General features: G+C 35.5%; 1 protein-coding gene across 1 annotated transcript in view; it reads left to right on the forward strand.

Annotated features, from left to right (window-relative positions):
- The window catches only part of LOC136749949 (exostosin-1), a 248,487-nt gene extending 236,099 nt beyond the window's left edge, over positions 1-12,388 (forward strand). The window contains exons 9-11 of the mRNA XM_066704616.1: positions 3,104-3,264; positions 7,726-7,897; positions 8,939-12,388. Of these exons, the coding sequence (XP_066560713.1) occupies positions 3,104-3,264; positions 7,726-7,897; positions 8,939-9,124 (519 nt within the window). The 3' untranslated portion in view covers positions 9,125-12,388. The remainder of the gene's footprint in view (positions 1-3,103; positions 3,265-7,725; positions 7,898-8,938) is intronic.
- Positions 12,389-15,233: the final 2,845 nt, after the last annotated feature.

Consider the following 15,233-nt stretch of genomic DNA (forward strand, 5'->3'; position numbering starts at 1 on the left):
GGAGAATAATTAAGGTGTCGAGCCTCCTGTTGCTTGTAACCTTTCTGATGTTGTGTAAGGAACACCTTTGTGTTATTTGCTACATATTTTAATGTATGGCAGTTCATCAGTAATGGACATTGTTACCAGCTTCCTGCAATCATATGCTATTGTGAGTTTGGAAAAAAAAAAGCACACAATAAAAGCAGAGACGAAGCCAGTGTAGAACATTCACCACTGTGGATGTTCACATATAAAGCTGAAGTAGGAATGAGTATTTATTTTGCTAGCTTTAGCCCAAGTTTTTACTGAATTGAAACAAATAAAAGGGAACACATTTAAATAATAATAATTATAATTATAATAATAGAAAACGGTAAATGTATCACAGAATTCACTTATAAATGTTTTGTTGAAATTGGAAGGCTGTTTTTAATCTTGGTTATTCTGCTAATAAACATTTTTTGTGAGCAGCCAACTGGTGGTGATCTATGTTGATATAAAGCCATCGGTCCTGTTTTTAATATTACATCCCTTCTACTAAATGGTAGGGAGAGATTGAGATATACCTAAAATAGAAGATTTTTGGGTGCAATTTACCAAAAGAGGGAACAGAGCCATCAAAGTGCTCATAGAAGGAAACACTCATGTTGCAAGATTAAATTAAGTGTGAAATCAAATTTCTGCAGGCAAAGTAACTTGATTGTTGCTAAAAACAAACCCCCTATTTCATTTAATATAATATATCCCATTACTGTATTATCAGCAGCATAGGCAGACTGATAAACACCTAAGGCTGAGTCTAGATACTTAGAAAGTGTTGTAGACGTTTACTGAGAAATCAAGCTTTTCCTGATTTGATTGGACCTTCTCCAAGAACATGCATTCAGGATCTGGCAATAAAGCTGAAGACAGTAAATGAAAGGCTGAGTAATTTCAAGCAATCAAGAGGTTTATAAAATCCATTAATTCTACAGAAAAGTGTTTTTTGTTATCAGGATAATAAGAGTGTCAAACCATAAAGTTTCCATTTCACACATTTCAGAGGAAATTCTGTGAGTTGAGTTGAATCCCTGGAAAGGTTATTTTTTACTGATTTAATATTTATTTATTTATTTATTTATTAAAATAAAATAGATTGAGCAAATGTGGTTAGTTTGGCAGGGGTCCTGGAAATATTTATGTGTTCTGTCTGTTTGGAAGCAGATGTTAGTTTCTAAGTGGAGAGGGCTCCAGACATTGAAATTTACACTCATTAAATGTTTTATTGTTTTACCACAGGGGTACACAATCATGAATTCTGAATATAAAGTTTAAAAGCGCTAATTAAGATATTCTATATTGGGCAACTGAGAGGTAAAATGATTGTCAAAATTCTCTTTGTTTTCTCCAAAGCCTGCCAAAATGACAGTCGTTTAAGGTTTTAATAAATTAAATACCATTCCATTATGTATTGTTAGACCTTTCCTTTAGGAAACCTGTGATATATTATTCATATATGTGATATTTTATTGAAGAGAATTAGTCAATTTTTGCCTTTGCCCAGCCCAGAGATCCACTTCACTTTCATAGCTGTAAAAGATTATAGAACTTACATTAAAAAACTTTTATGGAGTTATTTCACAAACTGCACATACTGCTGCATGAAATCCCAAAACTGGTCCTTTGCCGAAATAAGCATAGGGAGCATTTAAACAAGAGAGAAGTTAAACTCTTTGGACACCGCAGGTCCTATATATATATATGATAAAATCTCATCTCATCTTTACAAACAACAAGATGGTGTAGGAGACCATTTGCAATACTAAAGCTTAGACCAAATCAAAGCTTTGACCTACACTTGAATCGCAAATTACAAACTTACTCTATTACGATTTGAGTTCGAAATCTTAGAGAGTGGATTCGGACAATAAATTAACCTGCCATGGGTACAAGTTTGTACTTTGCAATTTGTCTGTAGGTCAAAGTTTTGATTTGATCTAACCCTAAGATAGAATAGGTGAAGATCCCATCTTAAAAAACATCTCAGGTCTGACCATGATATTTATTTAAATAAACACCAAAAACATGCCAACTGGTGTTTCTTGCTGTCAGATTTTAAAATACAAAAAAATACTTAATATGTAAGTACAGATTTATGTATTAAAGAATCAAGAATTCAGGCTTAAAGCATACAATTAAGTAATTATATCTTTGAGATGTTTAGATTTGCTACAATTCTACACAGCCACACCCCAAAAACACCAGGTGAAGCCATAACCCGATGAGTAAAACATTGATGTTTGTGAAAATGCTTCTTCAGCAGCTGCTTCGAGAAATCTGATATGCAGCTCTGGGAAAAAATTAAGAGATCACTGCAAAATGATCAGTTTCCCTTGTTTTACTATTTATAGGTATGTGTTAGGGTAAAATGAACATTTTTGTTTTATTCTATAAACTACTGAGAACATTTCTCCCAAATTCCAAATAAAAATATGAATGGAATGGAATGGCTGCCATACATGTAGAGATGCTGATTTAAGAAAAAAATGCTGTGGTCTCTTAACTTTTTCCAGAGTTGTGTACCAGAGAGCATTTCATTACATCTGATCAATGTTGCCCTTGGAAAATACTTTCTGCAGGTATTAGTTATAGTGTGCCTTACCCCCATTTACCATTTATCTTAATACAAATTTAACAGACATAATTAACTAAAAAATAATATTAATGAGTGAAATTGCCGCCTGTCACAAATGATATGGAGTCCAATCAGGATACTATGGTAGCTTAATTCCTTAAGGGGAATTTATTGTCATTACATCATAAATCATATACAGGAGCTATGGCCAGCTGATGATTAGAAACATACATGACTGAAAGGTATGGGGGCCTTTAAAGCTTCTAAGAGTCATCAGAGTCATGTGTAACTTTTTTCTCACACAGTGTTATTGCTGTCATTATTTTTTTACATGCTTTTTAGCTTACATTTTTAAATGAGAAGAAAAATATGTTGAGCAAAAATTCCCTGGTACAAGCCTTGCGTAAGGGAATATCCATATGTATATCTGATGGAGCAATTTGTGACGACATATATTTAAGTCCCACAATGCCACAGTGTTTTATTTTTCAAAATGTCTCTCTCCAGGTTGACTATGCCTTCATTGTCTGGCACAGCTTCCCAGACCGGATAGTTGGTTATCCTGCCCGTAGTCATTACTGGGACAGCAGCAAAGGTCGATGGGGCTACACCTCCAAATGGACTAATGAGTACTCCATGGTGCTCACTGGAGCTGCGTTTTATCACAGGCAAGTACAGAAGGCATGGCTGTTCATAGGGAGAGTAAGTTACTGGGTTTTTTCCATCATTTTATTGCAAAGACACTGTAATCACCTTGGCCTAGTCCTGCGAAGCATTCTGTATGCTGTTAGGTACCATTAACACTAGTTAAATACATTGACAGATGTTAGAATTACCAATTTATTTTTAAATGTATATATAGTGTATGTGTGTCTACCTGTTAACACATATTTGAGATTTTTCTGTTCTGTTGTCGGTTTCCTCAGAGAGAGAAATGTGTGAAGATAAGGTTGAGTTTTAAACAAGAATGTTGCTTTATAAATAGATAGATAGATAGATAGATAGATAGATAGATAGATAGATAGATACATAAATGCACACAGACATGCATAAATATACATATATAAATAAACACATACATACATATATTTTCTGAGACTGCTCACATGGGTGAACAGTATTCTTTACTTTTCGGTTGAAGAGTTTGATCGAAAAAAATATAATAGAAAATCTTACATACAAAATTATATCTTTTGCTTTCAGCTGTTTTATAAATTACCTCTGTAGTTGGTGAATTGAATATATTGGTTTTTGGTTCTGGTTTCTATTTGCAAGCTTTCATACTGTGTTTCCCCAAGGAGACATTATAAGAAGAAGATCCTGAGCATACGGTATACTGTTATACTTTTCTGTTCCTTGCCAGAGTACTTGTTTTGCCCATTCATACCAAACAGAGAAATTGAGCAAATATAGCATCTCTTTATGTATTGCTGAGCTGAGAACACTTTCTCTGTAAAAGAAGAAAACTTGGCAACTTCCTAATTTTCCAGTTTATAATAGAACCCAGATGGTTTTCATAGGACGAGTAATTGAGAGTGATTTAGCAGCAGAGTAAGAGGGAGACAAATATGAGATGAATGAATTGAAGAACGTGTGTGTGTGTCTCAGTGAGCATCTGCATGAGGTAACGGTTTATAGATCTGCACATCTGTCTGTCTGGCAGCAGATCAGGGAACTTAAGAGGCCATTTGAGGTTTACTTTTATGTACGTTGTGTATATGTATAGATAGATAGCTAATACTAGGCCTACTTGTCCATTGGTTTTGATTATGTCAGCCTATGTTTCATCTCAGTTGGTTGTAGCTGTGTGTTATATGACTGAAAAGTCTGATTTGTTCAAGGTGTGTTTTCCTGTACAGGGCATTATATAGTGGTAAGACCTCATGCTTGTTCTGTCCTTGATTTCCTTTGGGCTTTCTTGTCTTCCAGCTGGATATGATTTCTTCCACATTTTTTGCTATACCATCATAAATCATCTTCACCTCTATTTCCTGTCACAAGCTTCTTCCTCCAATATGTCAATTATGATACAACACTTTTTGTAAATTGATCTGTGGGCAATCACTGTGCCTTTTGAATTGATCACCACAGTAGCATGAGGCAGGCTAGCACACCAAAACAGGTCTTGCTGGGTCTAGCAACGGGCATCCCGGCACAGTAAAACCCACCTTAACGACATGTGTGTCATGATTGCTTCTGTCCTGAGGATCTCAGTGTTAGCGATCTTGTTCCACGGTCAAACTTACAATTGTTTTAACGCAGCCTAGGTTCAAATGAACCGACAGAAAGATGTTGTGTATATTCAGGTTTCAGGATTTGTTTTGTACATTTCATATTATAAAATGTAGGCATGAATATATATTCACTTAAACACTTTAAACTTCACTGAATTGTGTCGCTTCAAAAAAGTACATTCCCATCTGCTTCCGTCATTGTACCTCTCCTGCTCCTGAGTCAGTAGTGACATGAGTCTCACACAAACACTCCCACTGACCACAGTACGAGGAATGAACGGGAAATTCCCCTGACATATACCCATTATACAATACAAGTCAATGCTTCTACAACATACAAAAGGACATTCCATACACTGAGTAAGTGTAATGGAAATGCTTTTGGAATTGTGTATATGTAAACAATGCACTCTTAAGTGAGGCAGAAAGCATTTTATAATGAATAATTAGTCATGTAGCATATGCTTTTCTTCCAAAGGAATGAACTGTTCATCTCCAACTGTTGCTTCAAAGTGAGTAATAAAATGAACAAAGATGCACGTTTATGGGGATCAATGAGGCATTGTGTTTGTTTTTAGAAATTACTGTAGTATTTTGACAGCTGCAGGTTAAAGTGCAATTCCTAACCCAGAAGGATTTAGCTGACAAGGTTACACTATGTATCTAGCTTTGATCACAAAATATTAGCCAATTGAGGCCCACAACTGAACCTGTGCCTGGAATCACAATACCCTCTTGATTGACACCTGTGTCTTAATTGTCAGTAGAAGGACAATTAAGCTGGAAGATTGCCAGGTATCAAAGTATTATCATATGAAATTTAGTACAATTTGTCAGAATGTATAAGTTTGTTGTGGATAAGAAACACAATATGTAAAGTAGATTCCAGGGGTAAATGTAAAACGATAATATTGTGGATCATCTGCTTGTCCAGAAAGCCTCTCCTTTGTCAATGGCAGAATACTCTGGAACAAAGACGTTCATGTTTCTATACAGAATGGGTTTCTTTTCAATTCGTTTAGTCATGAATAAATAAATACATGCATCATTGTCTCCATCTGTCGTTTGATTCATTGTGAATTAAATTACCAGGTAATAAGATTATTAATTAAATACATAAACTATTAACAATGTAAATATTAATAATATTATTATTTATACTTTAAAAGCAATACATTTGGCTAAGGAGTTTGCAGTTGCAGCAACTTAAAAACCATTGTTGCCATGGTGAAGGTTCCAAGTTTAACAAATGTCTGATGTGTTGTACATATTGCAGTTTTTACAGCTTTGTTTCTTTAAATAGATGCCATAAACATTGAAAGGTTTCTGTATATTAATATTTTTTTTGGTTTCAGGTGTGCTCTCTGAACTACTTCAAAATTCATTCCCTGTTCCATTTTTTTAATATGATTTTTTCCCCACTTAGAATTGCCATGTTCAGTGGAAAAGTACAAGAATTTGCTGAGCAGGAAATGGTGAAAACTAAGTTCATTAGAGAGTGATGGGAAAAGGCATTTGAAAGATAAATGTTGGCCAGGGGCATACAGAAAAGAGGACACTTAAACAGAGTCTTTGGACAAAATTAATAATTTAACCTGTGATAAAGAGAAATGCATCTTTATTTTATAATAATTTATTTATAAGGATGTTCAATTTCAAGTTGACCTGCAGGAAGAAGCAAAAAAGGAATTTGAAGGCAAGTAATAAAAAAGGGACATACAAATACAGAGAATCTGCAACGTTTATAACTTATTCTAGCTGAGTTTGCTATCAATTCAAGATCACAGAGTATATTTTCTACAGCTTAGTCTAGCAGAAAATGGATAATGCAGCTTACTTAACTGAAGGAAAAATAAAGGATTACTTAAACTACATGAATCTTAAACCCTGATGTGTAAAGCTTGTTAATTTAATCCAAATGCATTTCTGTTTGGAGCATTCTGAAAGTGAAAAGAAAATAACATACTGAATGTTCGGCAGCTTTCATTTATTCTTACTGCACAAAGAACATAAAGTACTGTGTTTTATTTGCAGATTAACAATATTAATTTGCTGAGTTGGAGTCAATAGTCTGAATATATTTTAATAGTCTTTACTTCGCTTACAATTTCCAGTTGATTCAGCTTCATTTTTAAGTCTCTACAATTGGCATCACAGGTGTAGAAAATGAAAAATGTGTATGTATCTGTTGATCTAAAAAGCTATGGATGCATATTTCATTCTAGTGGTTAGTAAAAGGTTATTTTGCTTTGTCTTTTGTATATTTGTCAGAAATAATGATTTGTAATTAAATTATCATCTCTTGAACAAAGCTAAACTGGTTTGAATTAACAAGCTGTTAATGAGACATTATCATCGAGGACATTCGAAAAAAGTACTGTATCAATGTTGGATTAATAAAAAGTAATAAGTTGATTTGGTCTTATTTTGATAATATTATTGTAATAATAATAATAATAAGAAGAAGAAGAAGAAGAAGAAGAAGAAGAAGAAGAAGAAACTCTTAATTGATTAATACTTTAGGATATATAAAATATAAAACTGTGCTAAAATAATTCCAAGTTTCCTTCTCCAGTTTAAGAATTGTAGAAGTGCAATATTTTTCACTGTACAAAGTAAATTATTTTATTAAATGTTTAATTGCATCTCATTTTGATTGAGTTAAATGTTTGATAGTTCAATGTTAATATTCTCTGATTTATATGCTGTAAAATTATATATGTGGGCTATGGTCTGCCTTGCAATGTAAATTAATTTATCTAAAATTCAACTTTCTAGTTAGTTCTCCAGTGGAATGTTACCTTTGTCTGATACATGTTTTCCCCTCTTATTCTCCAAATCTTACTGAGCAATTTGCACTGTGTCTGATGTTCTGTTGTGCTGCTGTCCTTTTAGATACTATCACTACTTGTACACTCACTACTTACCAGCCAGCCTTCTCAGCATGGTGGACCAGATGGCCAACTGTGAGGACATCCTGATGAATTTCCTGGTGTCTGCAGTCACCAAGCTCCCACCCATCAAAGTTACCCAGAAGAAGCAGTATAAGGAGACAATGATGCAGCAGGTACAATCCCCAAGATTTAGGTTCAGTTCTTAAGTATTTTAGTTCCCTCATTTTCTCAAAAATAAAGTTGTCCAACAACAAAGCTGGACATGGATAAATGACCCAATCTAGAAATTCTCATTCTTTAGGAGCAGTGATAGAAAGAGGGAACCCACTTGCTTACACTATGTAAAAAGACCCTCCTAGCAGTGTGTCAAAACATCTAATCAAGAACATTAGACTGTCTCAGTTTTACATACACCGGTGGTCATCAATCAACAGCTGCATTAGTCCACATTTGTTTCACATGGGCCTCTTGCCCCAATTCGTCCAGGTTGTGAGACTGCAACCTTCAGCTTTAGAAAATCACCCTCCCTGACCACTGGCAATAGTTTCATGGGAGTAACTGAGGCAAGTTGTTGGAATAGGTTGTCCATGTAAGACAATGATCTATGTATAGTTTCCCTTATTAGTAGTATCTCAGTAAGATTTACAGGTGTCCCTTGCCCATGGTAATGCCCAGTGAAGCCTCCCAGTGTAAAAGGCTGCTGTAGAGATAAAGAGATTAATTGTGCAGGGAGAAACCTGGGCAGTCATCTAATGTGTGCCAGGCAAGATCGATGGCTGGGCTGAGGGCAGACTGATGACTCTGCATATCACTGTGTTGATTAATGTCTTAATTGTCAAGGACACTTTAAGTATTCCCATCCTCTACTGCCTGGTATTTTTTGGATGTAGCATTCTGCATTTTTTTAAGAAAAGCTGAGCTGAGATTAGAAACATGACACAGAAAGTCCCATAAGACTGCTCCACTTGTTCACAGGTCCAGAATCTGACTATTATGTTTATTATTATTATTATTATTATTATTATAAACAAACAAAAAACTGCTGTAAATTCACCAGATTATTACTGTGTTCTTTAGCATAATATAACCTCTGAAGTATTTATGGCATTATTTATATTTGTTGTCATTCTCAGGGTGATGAAGTTCCACCTTTTGTGAATATGCATCTCTTGTTTCCACCACGTCTCAACTCCTTTCTCTGTGCTCCTCCTCAGGGCTCCAAGACCTCGCGCTGGGCAGACCCGGACCACTTTGCACAGCGGCAGACCTGCATGAACTCCTTCAGCAGCTGGTTTGGGTTCATGCCGTTGCTGCACTCACAGATGAGGCTAGACCCTGTCCTGTTCAAGGACCAAGTGTCCATCCTGCGAAAAAAGTACAGGGACATCGAAAGGCTTTAGAAGAGGAGAACAGGTTTATTTGAATGCTGGGGTGAAATAGAAAGAACAGACTTTCCCCCCCTATTTGTTTGACTACAAACACCTGCTGAATTGCCTCAGCTCTCGTGATCTACTCCAATGTGATCTGTATGTCGTGGTGTATTGAGAGAAATATGCAACACCAGGCCTTTTAACATTTATTATGGCCCTGGTACTGATTGTCCAGGAAACGTTATACCGTTTGCGTTAACTGTGAGTTGGGATTCCAAGACATTGTTGTAGATGAAAAATAATATTATAATTCTTCATTATCATCAAACAGATCGTCATGGTCATTATCTTGTTTTAAAGGGAAACTAGAATGGATGTCACTCATTAGTGTCCGAAGAGAAAGCAACAATCTTGTCATCTAGGCCTTCAAAGTGTCCTCCTGTTTCCATGTGGAAGTCTGGAGAAAGACATCAGAAGAATGCAATGGTCCAGAAGACTTGAAGAAGATGTGCGGTTTGATCCTGGGGCTTCCAGTTGAGGGATTTAGTTTTGGTTGCTCTGGACTCCATTAAGCTTTAAAATAATTGCCAAATAACAGCTCTGTCAAAACATGTTCAAATGTGCGGTGGTCCCATATATTGTGGAAATTGTTTCTCCTTTATTTTGGATTAGTATAACAAAGCAATCAGTGAATTCCTAAATAGGGAGAGATTGAAAAGAAATAGCAATCTTACTGTGCCAGATGTTTAGTTTTGTCAGAAGCATTTCAAGGATATCAGTGAAGTGTCACATATTATTTGTATCCAATGGAAGTGTTGATCTTGGGCTTGTTGTGTGTTCTCTGTTCTGTTCTAACATCCAACAACAAATACTGTTATGTGCAAGGCTGAGAAGGTTTAGATGATAGAGATCCCATCAAAGACTAGAAACTGATGATCAAAGGCAACTGTGAAAGATGACAGTATGACAATAATGACTTTTAATAATGACATTGTGTTTGTTAAAACTGGGAGAAGATACCACTTAAGATGACACTTGCTTTGATCAGCCAATGGATATGAAAAAGAGCAGAATTCTCAGGCACTGTTTGACGTCTTAGGTGCCATATCTCATGAAATGGATATGCTGGAAATGAGAAGATTGGCTTTTGATTTTCTTTAAAAACCTGTAAATGTTCTACACTCTCTTGTGAAGATCTGGATAACCAATGTGATTAGATACTCAACATTTCTGCTGGCAATTGGGTTCAATTAATAAAATGTGTCACTTTAAGACATCCCTCCAGTTGAGTATGTTTCTGCCACTGTTGCCTCATCAGGCTGAAGGGAGATGCAGTCATACTCAGAAGGGAGATGCTTTGAACAGAAGGCCAAATAGAAACTGCCAATACACACATTATTTCCGTGCAACACATAACCCACAATCAATGCTGTGTCTGTCTAAAATGCATTATAATTTTACAGTGGAACATCTTTAACTGGCTGTGCAATGTGTCTGCCAATGGCTGGGGAATGCTTTTGTCAATTGGTGAGGGGGTTTACATTACTGTGAACAAGTGACGTGAAGACTGTTTTAAGGCCCTATGTATGCAAGGTTGCCATGAAATTTCAAATAAAATCTAAATATGCTTTTTGTGCAGCATAAAATAATTGGATTGTTTACTCTCATTTTGTTTAGCTAATTAATACATTATAATCTGTATTTGTCATATTAATCAAACATCTGGAGCTTGTCCTTCTGATCACAATCTCAATAATTATTCTAATTTATCTCAGGAATTCAGTTTCATATTAATTAGTTGTAATATTAGTTATATATGTGAAACCCTGCAGCAGGAAGCATTACTTCCCAGCATTCCCAGTTTTCATTCCTCCTGAGGTCCCAGTTACTTAATTGACTTAATAATATAAATATATTCACCGGCCATTTGAGACTTTATGCAGCTAATAAGTAAAACACTACAGTGATATTGTCATGTCTATAAAGTGTGGAAGAATGCAGTCCTCACTAGCTTGAAATGTAAAAATGTGAAATATGCCCAATTAAGCAAATAATTAGTTGAATTAAGTAATTGTTAGCTCAGGTGGAATACAAATCCCGTAGTCTTTGAGGACTGGAGATTGACACCAATGAGCCACAGAGAATTTAACGAGATAACAGCTAAGCTTGTCCACAGTGTGTCGCAGTCTCTGTGTTTCCTGTGAGATGTGCAAAGCCTCTGACCGCCTTCATTGTGTACACTGAAATAAAAAGCAGAAGATTTACAAAGAAACTGGTGGTGACTGTGTTTAAAGTACCCTTGTTAGACATTTTTTTTTCTTTAGTTTTCCTTTGTGATTAGACATCTGTTTGAAAGCTGAAGGACAGGAGAGCAACAGAAATTAATTGAAATTAACTGGGAGCCTTGCTTATTTTGTATGTGTGACAATGTAAAAGGATTTCTGATGTTGGCCGTGTTTACAATGACTTTCTCTGACCATTAAAGATCAGTCTTTTCCTGACCATGCTGATGCTGACAATGGTCTTGTCGTGCTTGGTTGTTTGTGTTTCTGAAATGTGCAGTTAACGTCTGGAGCTCATATATCGAAGTAGTCATCGACATTTGTCTGATTAAAGTATTTTGCAACACTGCAATGAGCGCTTCAAGTCAGCTCAGCCTTTCCAAAAGCTGTTTCTTAGTACAGTTACAGCTGTGCTTATTCTCCTCATTTTACACCTCATGTGAAGCACCTCTGGAAGCATTTTTCGACATATGGCAAACATATTACAGAGCAACAGTAGAGCAACTCAATCAAAAACTGTAGAATGTGTTATAAAGACACAAAAATGAGATGGGTGATATTAGACATCTGCAAAATCTATTCCTGCCTTCTGTGTTACTATTGTATTTGTGCGTTAACATGTTTCATGGTGACCTTCCAAATCCCAGTGAAAGCAAATGCTTAATTCTTAGAAACTAATTTGGATTATGTTGGAGTGGATTATTTCAGTTGACCTGTAGTTACATTTACATTCTTGCCTTTTTGTTAAGACTTGATACATTGTGAACATAAGAGGTATTTGCGTATTTTGTATTTTTATGTAAATATTTATTAGTAAAGATGACTTAAGTCTTCATTCCTCTTGGGAGATTTGTAATGCACTTCACATGATCAAGCTGTAGTAGGGTAAACACTATATAATTATGCACTATTATTAATATCCCAATTTACATATTTTTATTCTGAATTGTTTACATAAACCACACGTCATACAAGGGTACAATGCCCTAAATGCTTCAGTGACATAATCTTAAATATTAAAAAATGTTATTCTAATGCCATTTTATTTAATATTTTCAAATGACAAGCTCAGATTGACTATTCATGTAAGCTTTAATTAAAACTTGTTAATTAAACCTGTTAACCTGTTAATTAAAAAAAATATATATAATAATATATAATTGCCGGAGAATTCCTTTTATAATGACTACTTTGTTACAATAATTATAGAATGTTTTACAAAAATAAGAAATTAGAAGGTTTTAAAATATATCCTTAATGTTTTAAAAGATAAAACTATTATCAAATAATTGGCACAAAATTAACAAGATCGACGATGTTTACTTATGTTTAATCTCTTTTCATAATAATCAGTATATTCTCTTTCAGTACCTCCAGTGTGGTATGTCTTTGACTATTATTCTTATTACATATTCATTGTATTCTCATTTTCAGCTCAACTGTCATACCATACATATAGTGGGGCACTCCCCACACATACACGTGAGGGATTCCATCCTGATATTATTCCAGTGTTTCTTCTTTGTTTTCCTACAGGTCAGATCTGCAGCCCCTAGAGACGTCTTTAATGTACGCTGCAGTTTGTTCTTTTATTTAAGTTCAATCTAAATGTAGTGAGGAAAAAAATACTATAATTTTCAATCTTTTCCATTTCAATTTTTAACAGATTATTTTGCTTTGATTTAATTTAATTCAGTGACTGATTTCAGTTTGATTTGTTTGTGGCACATTCCTCTAAGAATGATGTAGATATGGGACAATATTAGACTTGTGGGTCTTCAAACCTGGGAAATCTGTCTTCCACTCTTACAGAAACAGAAACAATTAATATCAGTTGAACAACAAGTTACATCAACAGAATTTACTTAATTTCCCAGAGAAAGAGTGAAAAGCTTACATCCATCGGCTTGTAGGACCTGCATTTCAATAACAGTGGTTAGAATCACTAAGGTAATAGCCAGAAAGAATGCTCTCACTTCGTTTCTAAGGGATTTTTGTCACTTGACCTCTCAAACCTCATGATCATACATCTCGAAGTGTAAAACCCCCACATCTCATTATACAACCAAGAGGGTTGATCTGGAATCAGATGGCATCTTCTATTCCTGCTTCTCATTTGCAGTAGCAGTCTTTTTTTACCCTCAATAAGACAAACATTAAATCACCCGATGAGGTCTGGTGAGAATAGACCCTTTTATCCTTCTGTTGACACCTTTAAATCCCATGATAAAAAAACAAAATAATGTAGCGCTCACTCTGCGTTGTATAATCAGCTGTGGAAAATGGAAAAAGAATATTAAAAAATAAAAATATGAAAGGACTGGCGGGGCTGCTGTGTGAGGGGGCTGGATATTACTTCAGCACTTCGGGGATATTAAGCACTTGTGCTTATAGGACCAAGACATAATTGGCAAATGGATCTCAGGAAATATGTTTTTTTTTTTCATTTTTACAAGAAAGAAGGTCAACTTAATAAACTTATGCATTGCTTTATGTCACAGACTGAGATGGTATTAATGTTTGCGATGGAATCAAATTGCAATTTAAATATGGCAGGTTTTAGACCTACAAGTCTGGAGTTCAGAAAGCCCATAATCCATCTTGATCTGTGAAGGGTTGTGTTCATTTTAGGGAGATGACAGTCGCATCCTGAAAGATTTTAGACCAGAAATTCGTTTTACTGACATGGAAGGAAATTGGAATGTTTGTCTCACATCTAAGAATAATCATGGAAAGTAATTTACACATGGCAGGTGTCTTTATCCAAAGAGAGCAGATGATGTGATGAATTATGTCCTGCCTTCCTGGAAAAGCAGCTCGAAAGGAAAGACTGAAGTTGTTTGATACACTGGCTGAACGGTAAAGATACCCACTACCACTGTGGCCAAAACAAAGCTTTAACAGAAAAACACATCAAAAATGAAGAGGCTTCGTTCTGATTGATTAACTTTCAGATCTGTTGACAGCATAGCTAGCATACTTCCTGTATTTTAGTACTAAGTCTGTTTCTGTTTCAAATACCTGGGCTATCTTTCTTTGGTCATTCATAAGCCTTATTGACTACTACAATGATAGAGGGACAGATGGGCCAGCTATTAATAGAGCCACCGGAGGGATGTTGTGTGATTACTGCAGGAGGTAAGTGTCTGATGCAGCAAGATGTGTTTAATCTCTGAAGTCTTTTCATGAGGTGTGGGATTCAGGTCAGGACTCTGAGAAAAACATCCAGAGCCTTTCTCACAGCTTTGAGACATTGTGTCATTTTGGTGGTGGAGGCAGAGATCCTCAGCATACACTTCCATCAGTGCTGGCACTACATACTATTGCCCAACATATTACCAGAACTACTGCCCTTCAGAAACATCAACGGCAACATCAGGTATCATGTGCATGTTTATTCAGAGGGGGGAGTTGTCAAGCGAGCTATGCGTGTGTCTTTGTAGACTGACACTGCTGGCAGAATGGATTCAAATGTGTCACTTAGTAAGGTGACTCATTTTCTTTTCCATAAATAAAATTTCCTTTCTTAAGCCATGCATATCATCTTGTAACAAGTACATGTTGGTGTTGTTTGGTTGTTGTTGTTTTTTAGTTTTTTTCTCTCATGCAAATATCATGGAGATCTCAGCTGTTTCTCTCAACTGTCAAGGTTTAAAGGGAGGAAAGAATAATTTCAAAAACAGTAAACAATATATTTTCACAAATACCAGAATGTACCACATTTGTTGGCTTATATTTGTCTGCTTCAAAGACATAGTAAAGGTTTCTTGCAGGGATTTGCATAAAGAAATGCACATTTAAATGGTATAATAATGTTTAAAGTAATAATAAGAGAAAGTAGTATTGTTAGTTGAAAA

This window comes from Amia ocellicauda, chromosome 1, assembly GCF_036373705.1.
Source record: "Amia ocellicauda isolate fAmiCal2 chromosome 1, fAmiCal2.hap1, whole genome shotgun sequence".
Lineage (NCBI taxonomy): Eukaryota > Metazoa > Chordata > Actinopteri > Amiiformes > Amiidae > Amia > Amia ocellicauda.